An 11,038-nucleotide genomic window follows, 5' to 3' on the forward strand; every position below is an offset into this window, starting at 1 on the left:
AAAAATTATAATCTGAACAAGAACAAATACAATTTGTATTATTTTAATCCTATTATTTCGCACGATAAGACTCAATTATTTAACACCATAATCATATATTAAGTTATTAACGTAAATATTTACATTACACTTGACCACTTGTGTTGTTGGACCATTTACAAAAATATATAAAAAAAAAACTCTCAATTTCTGTTTTCTTATAAAACAACAAAATACAAAAACAAAAACAAAAAACCCAAAAGAGTACTTTCTCCTCCCCCCCAATTCGCCGACGACGACGACTAATCCCGGAATGGCGCCGCCGGTGACGAAGCGGTGGTGCTGGGCTTTGATTCTTCTCTTTCTCTCCTTGTTCGTCCAATCTTCGACGGCTATTTACTGCGGTGCTGAAGATTGCTATGCTCTCCTCGGGTTTGTTTTTCTTTTTTATTAAATTCAGCTTCCGATCTCCGTTTCCAAAATTCAGATTTCGATTTTCATTATCCTCCTTAACCCGTTCGCATTCTCTCGATTTCAGTGTTGCTCAAGATGCGAACGCATCTGATATCAAGAGATCTTATTATAAGCTCTCTCTTCAACAGTAAGGGATTTTTTGTTTGTTTAGACATTTGTTGTATTTGATTTTGATCTTGATCTTTGATTTGATTTCTGATTTTGATGAATTGGTTTTAGTCATCCAGATAAGAATCCGGATCCTGAATCCAAGAAGCTCTTTGTGAAAATCGCCACTGCTTACGAGGTTACTTACTTAGAGTCCCCATCACATTATAAATACATCTGCTTTGTATAGTTCTTAGGGAAGGATGATCTTAGTTTTTAGCGAATTGGTGGATTTTTGTATATAGTTGATAATAATTAGGAACATGAAGGTTCTCAAATTTGTTTGTAATTTGTTTTTCTTCTTTTCAGATTTTGAAAGATAATGAGACTCGGGCGCAATACGATTATGCAATTGAACATCCAGAGGAGGTCAGTAGAAGAACTTTATCTGATTATATATATGTCAAAATGTCAATTCTTGTTTTGTGTGAATTGCTTAGATCTGTGTTTCTTTTGTGTTTAGGTGTTTTACAACACGGCTCAGTACTACCGAGCGAAGTATGGACATAAGTCGGTAAGATTTTTATTGGAATGATTCTGTTGACTTTTTTCTCGGTGAAAAAAAATTGGATCTTTTTTTTTTTTAACTGATACAACTGACTGTTGTGTTCATAGGATCCGCGTGCTGTTCTTGTTGGTCTATTGGTTGTTTTATCTGCATTTCAATATCTGAACAACGTGGCAAGGTATAATGAGGTATGTATTAGTAGTCTAAGTCTCTGCTCTCTAGTGGTTTTTTCTTATGCATGCCAAACGTATCTCGTTATATTTTAAGCCTCACTAAGGATCAGAAGTAATCATCTACATAACCCTGACTAAACAGTAGAGAATTATGGGGGGTATGCGTAACTCATTACATGTATCATAGCTTCTCATAAATTGTAGAATTTTTTGGACATATGAACTCTTTGAATGTGATTCATACACTTTTTGTGCTACTAAATATGGCTTAAACTCTTAAAGCGTATCATTAGAAAACCATACAAGATACTGTATTGTACTTTTACAAACTTTGGGCTTGTTTTCTTGATGAGGCCCTCCGTCTTTGTTATGATGCAGGCTATAGCGACGGTTAAGCGAACTCCTGCTTACAAGAATAAGCTCAAGGCTTTAGAACTTGAACGCACGGGTGGAGTAACTAACAGGAAGAAAGGTTCAAAGCAGATCGACAAGTATGCTGTTCTATGTATTTAAATTGCCTTCTTATTAGCTGAGAATGTGGCATATCGCTGACTATATCATGTGCAAATTTTTGTTTTGGCAGAAAACTACAAGAAGAGCTAAGCAGCGAACTCGACCTACAAATCAAAGGAGCTGAAAAACCATCGGTCTGGGATCTTCTCGGTGTTAGATTCATCCTCCTACCGTACACTATCATCAAGGTTTCATGTTCTTAAAAATTGCTACATTTCACAGATTCCCGTATTTCCTTTCTCGAGATCACTGATTTACATTTATGTTTTCCTTGTAGCTGCTGGTATGGTACAGCAGCTGGGTATGGAGATATAAGGTGAAGAAAGCTCCTTATTCATGGGAAGATGCATCATACCTAACCAGAAGATCACTCAGTGTGTCTGCCGACGCATGGACTAATCTCGGTATCCTTCTATTCGCCTTTGTTCTCTACTTCCCAAACCTGAACCTCCCATATGGATAAAGATTGATTTGTGTGTAACAATATGACTAAAACGAATTGTACAAATGCGATAATTTTCAGATGAGTATAGGAAGGAAGATCTGGTGGAGAAAAGGCTGTGGGAAAAGCAGAATCTTGAGAATTACTTTGCGGAAATGCGTAAAGAATCAAAGCGGAGAAGATAGGTCATGATCACTTAACCATGGAAGGATACACAGGACACAAATTCAAGTTTCATAGACACTTTTGTTACCATTGTCACTCTACTATAATGTTAAAGAGATCTGATCAACGAACTTGTTACAAGAAGAGACAGTAGTACAATTATACCAAGAACCAAATCTCGATTTGGCATATACAAGTTGAATCATGTCTGACAATGGACATGGTTCGGTTTTGACTCTCAATTTTGTTTAAATCAATTTTGCTCAGTACAAAACTATCTTTAATACTTGAATTTGAGTTCTAAAGCGAAAGCATTAGGACTTTCTGATCAGACAAGAAACACAGTGAAACAAACAAGATTTAGTGTTGTTATATTAAAAACGAAGAAAACCGTTACAAAGTATACAAAAGTGTGATGATAACACAAAGATAATTTGTCCCAGTTATACAAAGTTGACATCAAAGGGATTGAAACCAAAATGTGAACGCTTGTGGAGTTGTTTATACATTGCTTTGCTTATACATCTTGGTGTCCAGCACTTGTTTCCCGCACATTGCGCACACTCCTGCACAACCATGAAGGGAATTATCACTTATTGAGTTACTCTGTTATAATATTACTATCTAAGAATTTGTTTCAGCGAAACATAAGTATTTACTATTTACCTTTGCTATAAGCACATGTGTGACAGTATTTACCATCTTGATGCACTTGCTGCTTGCAGATCATGCACTTCGTGGTACAGGTACCATAAGGTGTCCATCTACAAAACAAACAAACATCAAAAGACAAATTCAGAAGCAGTAAAGAAAGATAACAACAAGAGCACCAAGTCTTAAACGGTTTATTCTAACTAGTTATTCGACAAGAAGTACTACAGCACAAAAAAATAGTCATAAACATCTACTCATGATTCTTGGACTTGCCTAGAGGAAACACACCAATAACTCAACTAAACAACGACACTACAAATATCACTATCTCCATGAGAAGTTGTACAATTTACTAATTATTCTAGAGAACCTAGAGGAGACAAACCGATACTCAACATAAAAAGAAAATAAGAACATTTACAAATTCATCGTTAGGCTACTAATGATTCTTACAAGAATATAGAGTAAACAAACCAATATTCAACTCAGAAAAGACAATACAAACATCCCAAAGTGACACATCCCGCTATTTCCATGAGAAGTTCTGCATTTAGTCATTTACTAATGATTCTTACAAGAAGCTACAGGAAACAAACCAATACCAACTCAAAAAAGTAAATAAAGACACTCCAAAACTTACAAATGTATTTCCATGAGAAGTTCTAGAATTACTAATGTTACTAAGAAGAACCTAGACGACAGGAAACTACAGGAACCAAACCAATACGTACCTAACAACACACAAACATCACCAAATATACAAATTGATTGCTACTTCCACATGTTTTGCATTCAATTGAAGAACAAGAGTAAAATTGTAAGATGTTAAAACTGAAGAGAGAAACCACATTACATTACCTATTCTTCTTGGAGAGAAGCTTGTTCTCATTGATCTTACGACCACCACCTTCAGTTACATTACGAGCACCATCCTTCCACTTATCTGGAACAATCACTTTAGATAACTTCTTCTCACCTAAAAAAGCAAAGTAAAACAAAATCGAGTCAAAAAGGTTCATACTTTGAACTTAAAAACCACAGATCCAAAAACTCATATTAGGAGTGGTTTCGATCTAAAAATCCAAAATCGAATCATAAAATCATTATTAAGGCGATGGATTCACAACCCAACACCATGATATCAAGCAAACTGAAACCGATTAAAGCAGAGACTGATTCAATTACAATACGAAAATCACTACGAATTGGCGAAATTAGGGAATCTGAAATGAGAAAAAGGATGAGATTAAGGCTTACACTTATCGCACACCATTGTCTTCTTCCTCGAGAGATAGATGAAGAAACCCTAAATCGATTCGAATGAGTTCTTAACTTTTTAACAATTAAATTTGTTTTTCTTTTTTCCTTTTTTCCTTTTTTCCTTGGCTTAGGGTGACATCGTCCTTAAGGCTTATGGAACACAAATTACCACCAGGCCACGTCAACTTATTCAATACATCGTGTCCCCGTATTTATATATATATCGATACAAACACGCGTAGTTATATTTTAACATCTGTGACGTACGTTAAGGGACGATTAAGAGCGGATTTAAATTTAACAATCATTTAAATATCAAATAACTTTAAGTCAAAGATAACTACATGAAGTATTTTTCTTCTAATCTAAAAAGATCAAGTTATTAAATATCCAAATAAAATATAAATAATGTATTTTCTTGGCTTTTTTTCCTAAAAACTATAGGTACCAGCTTAGAATTTTAAAATTTTGTATGCGCCTAGTTTTTCCAGACGAGTTTAATTACGTATCATAAATAAATAATATAAAATGCACACATTACAGCCAACAGATTTATCCCATAAAAAATTTTAGTGGATATCTTTAATCATATATATTGTGGACCAAATTCAATACCCACTTCTCACTCAATTCCTAAAATCTTAACAAAAAAACTTTGAAAACAAAAAATATTTTTAAATCTCAAAAGAAAAGTAGAAAATTAGAAATAGTGAAATCATAGTTAAGAAATCTATACAAAGCATACCAGCTTACAATTTTAAAATTTTGTATGTGCTTACTTTTTCTAGACGAGTTTAATTATGTATCCTAAATCAAATAATATAAAATGCATACATACGTTAGAGCCAAGCCAACAGATCATATAAAAAAGTTACTTCATATGATTCACAAAAAATGTCATTTAATTTTGACACATTTCATACAAATTAAGAAAAGTATGAAATTATAAATGTTTGTTTTTATTTAATAAATGGTTAATGATTTAAATTCAATGAAAAAAAACTTTAGATTTAGGGGTAAAAAAAATGTAACATTAAAAAGCACATTAGATATACAGTATAGAATAACATCCCAAAAAAAATTCTAAAATGACACATAGTTAAATATAGGAAGTATTAATTAACTATCTCTATTATTTTTTTCCAGATGAAAATATATAGTTTACAAGAATATGAGATTCTTCAATCTGTTATGGATCATAGTATCCACAAATATTCTTCGTGGTGCTCAATTTTTTCACTTTTAATTCTTTTTGCTATATCAAAATTCAAAACTCATTATATTACTATTTATTATATTCTCTTTTTTATTTAATATTACTATTTTATCCAAAATCTTTACAAAAATATATAGTTTATCATAATTAACCGTATTATAGCAAAATAAAAATGTAACATATTTTAATTTGTTATGAGTCGTATATATTCATAAATATTCCTCCGCGCTACAGCGCGGATCCGATCCTATTTAGTTTATTTAAAGATTCAAAACTGGAATAAAACCCAATAATGACAAGAGAAAAATGTATATTCCCTTCTCCAGCCTAAACACGCAAGTATGGACAAAAGTATTCTATTCTAAAGTTTCAATCCACAAAATACCTAATTCTATAAATATCCATTAAACATATGCCCACAAGTTTTTTCATCCAAAAAGAAAAAAACCCAATAAATGGGCCATACCATTTTTCCAAAGAAAACACTGATTCTCAAGCAGGGTCTTCTTCGCTCTGCGGACATTTGACGCCACGTCACCTGAGGTGACGTACCACCTCTGTCTAACTCGAGTTGTACTTTACAAGAGAAGAAGAGAGACTTGTCGTCAAATTGTGATAAAACTCAAGCTAATCATTCATTTTGTCCTCTTCTTTTGTCCTGTTGATTAAAAATCTAAAGTCAAACCAGCTCAAAACGTGTAATTTTTTTTTTTAACTAAATCCATTTTTGTTATGGTCATAATAAAAAGAGCGATTCCTTTTCATTAGCTAATAACCACTACACGTGACGATGATTGAGCGAATCATTATGCGACTAATCTTGTAGTTTAATTTATAAAACGACCAATCAGATCCGTTGTTACGTAAGCACACATCATATATATAATTATCTTTATTTTAAGTTTTAAGTTTATTTTGTAGATCAAATCTTAGTATTTAGTTAAGTGAACATGATTAATTACAACGTGGACCAAATTTAGTATAAGAATTGCAAAAAAAAAAAAAAACCTCTAGTTTATCTCTTACGTGGATCAAATGTAGTTTGTGATTTTATGTTGCGGAAGATAACAATATTTCTAAAAAAAAATAAATGAAAATATTTGCAAAATAAAAAAGTAACGTTATTGCAGATCATGAAGCTAGACATCAAGCAATACAAATAGATCGATATAAAATCTGCCCTTAATACTCTCAATATTAAATAGACTTCTCCAACCTAGTCACCTATATATACATTATTGGATTTTGAAAATAAATTATATATATACATCATTGGATTTTGATGGGTAGCTAGATCAGTAAGGTGATGTATATTAGTAAATACTATACTTAATTAAGAGGTACATACATATAAGTATATCATTGTTAACAATGTGATATTTGTAAATTTGAGGATCCTAAGATATTAATGTATTTTGGTAGCTAATGAAGTGCTAATTTTCTACTGTGTCCTGTCCCATATAATTAAAAGCTCCCTAGTCCATAGTCCCCATTTAAATGGCCAGAAAATAATTAGTGAGTAAAGAGAGAGAGAGAGACGCGTTTCTTTCTATTTTCGAATATGCCAAGACTTCCAGTTTGTCGTCTTTCGTATATTTAAGATATGAATGTCACGATTTTCAAAAACCATTCTTTATTTTGTCCATAATGCGATCCCACACTGTTTCAGGTCTTCTTCGCATGGATTTCTTGTTTCGTCAACTCAGGAAAAAAAAAAAAAAAACTCAATGACAGGGAATTATAACTACACAACCAAGAAAAAATTCGTTGATTTTCAAGTAGATGTAGTTATTTTCGTTTCTTTTGTAAATAGACGTTGCATAGTTTTCCTCAGAACAAAAAAATATTAAAAATTATCTCTACTTGAACCTATACATACATGTCTAATTTTTTTGCCCTAAACTGATTGGAGTCATTTTGTTTAAACTAGGGAATCTGGCGCCCAAATATGGTAAGAGAGAGAGAGAGACCGAGCTTCCTCTTTTACAAAACTTATCTCTTCTCGTTCTCTTTCAGATCTTCTTCTTCTTTTTCAGTCTCTTCCTCAATCTTCTTCTTCCTAATCTCTTTCAGAACCGGATCCAAAGAATGAAGGGGGGAGAAATTTGGTGGATGATCATGCTCATCATCACGCAGACGCAGGTAAAAACTCTTTTAACATTTTTCAAAATTTTTCTTTCTTTATAATCTTTTTTCAAGACCAAAAGTAAACCCAAATATAGCCGCTCATCTTAAAAAAATGAGTTTTCTCCGGCGACAATTCTCCCACTCTTATCTCTTTTTGATTGGCCTTTTTCTTCCACTCTTACGGATCTGTTAGTCCGAAAACTATGATTCACATTCCTTTCTTTATTTTGCTTCCACCATGGTTTTTGGAGAGACCTTCCTCTTCACTCTCTCATTCCGTTGGTGAACCGACGAGATCTCTTTACTCTGCTTCCACCATGGTTTTTGGTGAGATCTTACTCTTCTCTCTCTATTTCCGCCAGTCACCTGTAGCACCGGCGAGAAAACCGACCAGATACTGAACGCTTACTCTTTTATTGTCGAGTGATGAACACTTGGAGTACTCTCCTCCCATTCGATCCACCGGAATCACCAGATCTGAAGGATGTATTCTCTTCATCTTATTATCATGACTGGATTTGGTTGTAGCAGAACCAGAATCTTCAATTCCAGTCATGATGAGTAACGAAGAATCAAAATTGTAATGAATAAAGAGAAGTATACTAAAACAAGCAGCAAGTCTCGCCGAGAATCAGATCAAATAAAGATCAAGGCGCAAACAGAAAATTTAGGGTTCTTTTTTTATGCTCTCAGACCACGTATCTAGAGATCTTAGGTGTATATCCTGTATTAATAATTTATTAATTAGGTATAAATACTAGAGAGTGAGAGTCTAGTGTAAGCTACTACATACAGGCCCAGTAATATACAATATGAAAATTAACATACATGATATTGGAGAATATCCTAATATCAATATATATATTCTTAGATCTAACATTCCGTCGTTGTTGCATTAATCCAAAAAAAAAAAAAAAAAGCGAAATAAAATAGTTACGTGAAACATTTCTTTTACTAGTTTTTATTTCACACGAAAATCGATATATCCATACCTGATAATAGTTTTATATATCTTCTTTTTTTTTGTTGATTTTTTTGTGATAAAAATATACTAATATGTTTTATATTTTTGAAATTTAATTTTACAGGCTTCAGATTAGTCTCACTATTGCATCGGCATACATGACCAACCGGCTTTTTCCCATCCTCTTCTAAAAAATCACACAATATAGGTTTGTTCATTACGTTTTTAGAAAATTTATTTTATTTGTTGTAGTATGTGTTGATTATCATTTATAATTTAATTTCGTGTAACTTAAAAAAATTTATTTTTTTTTGTTATAGAAATCGCCGACAGAGATCCCTAGAACGACTGGAACTAGGGCAAAAAATGAATGGCCAACATACGAGGCTCACGTCAGCAAAGTGAAGTGTCCCGTACATACTATACCAGTGCAAATCGTTACCGCTTTGGATCATCGGGCGAAACCCCAAACGGACATGGTTAACCGTAGTTACCAACACGAGGTTTACTGTACGGTTAATCCTATTATATACTATTTTACTGTACTAGTTACACGTTTTAAACGGTGTAGATTCAAGAAAATATACGTTTTAGTCTATACTTTTTTCTTTATAGTTTATAATGGTCAAACGAAACTTTATTTCAAATGTTTCTATTTCTGGCCTTATGCCGAAGGGTTTTCCATATCATGTATGTTAATTTTCATATTGTATATTACTGGGCATGTATGTACGTAGCTTAGATTAGAGAATATCCTAATATTTAACTCGGCCGGGCCTGATTTTTTTTTCTTATTGAATTTTGGAATCAAGATCAATGTTTTTTTGTTTCTTTTGTCAGTCATCATCATTAGAAGTTTGTTTAGTTTACAAATATTATAAAACAGTAGTAAATGTTTAAGAAATCAGCCGTTTATAACTTTATTAACTGTGGTATCTTTTTGGTTGTAAATAATAGTATGCAGAGGTGGCTACAGATCGCCTACAGAAGCTGTATGGGACCATGGCTACGATCAACGTGTGGGAACCGGTCGTTGGAAACAGTGGCGAGTTGAGTCTTGCCCAAGTGTGGATAACTTCGGGAGACTATGAGACAAAAGATCTCAACACGATTGAAGTCGGCTGGCAGGTTTAGAATAATTTTTTGTTTTTTATTATTATTTTTTTCCTAAACCGCTAATTTAAATCAAATACATGAGACTAATATAGTAAATAATTTTGTTAATTTAACTATTTAGGTGTGCGAGGTGTTTTACAAGGACAACAAGCCAAGATTGTTCATTTATTGGACGGTACGTCTATTTTACTTTTTTTTTTTTTTACATTTTCAAACATAACATATCCTTATTTTTATTACCAGTAAGTTATTGTCCATAATAATACTATATAGTATTTACAGACAGTATACGTTAATGGAGCATTGCTCTTATACTTTTAGGTTAAGAAAACAAGATTATCAACAATATATAGATATTTAAATTGACTGGATTTACTATAGAACCAACTATATCCCCGAAGTGGAAACTGGTGGCTGCGTGTAGGCACCGACTTGGTAGGATACTGGCCTAGGGAACTTTTCACCACTTTAGGCGATCATGCAAGGAAAATCGATTGGGGTGGAGAAATCATTGACTCAGAGAGCTTCGGACGACACACGAAGACGCAGATGGGCTCAGGGCGTTTCCCCCAAGAAGGGTTTGGAAACGCGAGCTATTTCAGGAACATACAAGTGGTTGATTACACTTGCAGCTTCCAGCCGACCCCTGAGTTGTTTACACATGCAACAAGTACTGCTTATTATGACGTCAAGAACTTGCATAGAGATGAGTTGGGAACTCATTTCTTTTATGGAGGACCAGGATTTGGCCATACGCATTCAGGGGTCGTATCTCTTAGTTTTAGTCAGTTTTTTCTTTATTTATGTTTTAGTTTTTTCATTATCATTTAGTTTATTTTCTTATTTATGTTTGTTCGGTTAAGGCTTTTGTGTAAAAACACTGTTTATTATGAACATATTGTAATACAATATCTTATATAACATTTCTGATCTAGTTAGATGAATGGTAGCACAGGTTATTAGTGATTGATCACCCCGATCGAAGAACACTGATTCGATGATGATGATGATGGGACAAGATTATGATGGTCGATAGAGAGAAATAGAGTAAAGAAGATGAATATGGTTTTTGATTCCTTATATTACCAAAGTGTGCACTAAATAGGTTGTTGTTGCTTCTTCCTATTTAAAATACACCCTCTTTTAATACAATTACCCTGAATAAATGATTGCAATAGCCTAGATCTCCATTTGTGCTTCATGTGGAACTTCAAACTAGCAAAAGTAAGATGCCTCAGGCATTTAACTAGCAACTCCTTTCTGTATCCCTTGGATTCACCAAACTCAATAATACACTTCT

The 11,038-nt window shown here is 33.3% G+C and overlaps 3 protein-coding genes across 3 annotated transcripts; 2 read left to right on the forward strand and 1 right to left on the reverse strand.

Moving 5' to 3' along the window:
• Nucleotides 191–2,643, forward strand: LOC104703770 (chaperone protein dnaJ 50-like). Its single transcript, XM_010419845.2, has 10 exons — nt 191–411; nt 518–580; nt 673–739; nt 910–969; nt 1,064–1,114; nt 1,216–1,296; nt 1,660–1,772; nt 1,865–1,982; nt 2,072–2,198; nt 2,318–2,643. Exons 1-10 carry the CDS (start codon nt 293–295, stop codon nt 2,419–2,421), a joined length of 903 nt encoding a protein of 300 aa, XP_010418147.1. The 5' UTR covers nt 191–292; the 3' UTR covers nt 2,422–2,643.
• LOC104703771 (cysteine-rich PDZ-binding protein) lies at nt 2,747–4,499 on the reverse strand. Its single transcript, XM_010419846.1, has 4 exons — nt 4,313–4,499; nt 3,914–4,031; nt 3,068–3,165; nt 2,747–2,967 (listed from the first exon to the last, which is right to left on the reverse strand). The coding sequence occupies exons 1-4, from the start codon at nt 4,326–4,328 to the stop codon at nt 2,903–2,905; spliced, it is 297 nt and encodes a 98-aa protein (XP_010418148.1). The 5' UTR covers nt 4,329–4,499; the 3' UTR covers nt 2,747–2,902.
• Nucleotides 9,625–10,613, forward strand: LOC104705166. Its single transcript, XM_010421142.1, has 4 exons — nt 9,625–9,750; nt 9,860–9,913; nt 10,120–10,506; nt 10,602–10,613. Exons 1-4 carry the CDS (start codon nt 9,625–9,627, stop codon nt 10,611–10,613), a joined length of 579 nt encoding a protein of 192 aa, XP_010419444.1.

The sequence above is a fragment of the Camelina sativa genome, chromosome 7 (assembly GCF_000633955.1).
Source record: "Camelina sativa cultivar DH55 chromosome 7, Cs, whole genome shotgun sequence".
Classification (NCBI taxonomy): Eukaryota; Viridiplantae; Streptophyta; class Magnoliopsida; order Brassicales; family Brassicaceae; genus Camelina; species Camelina sativa.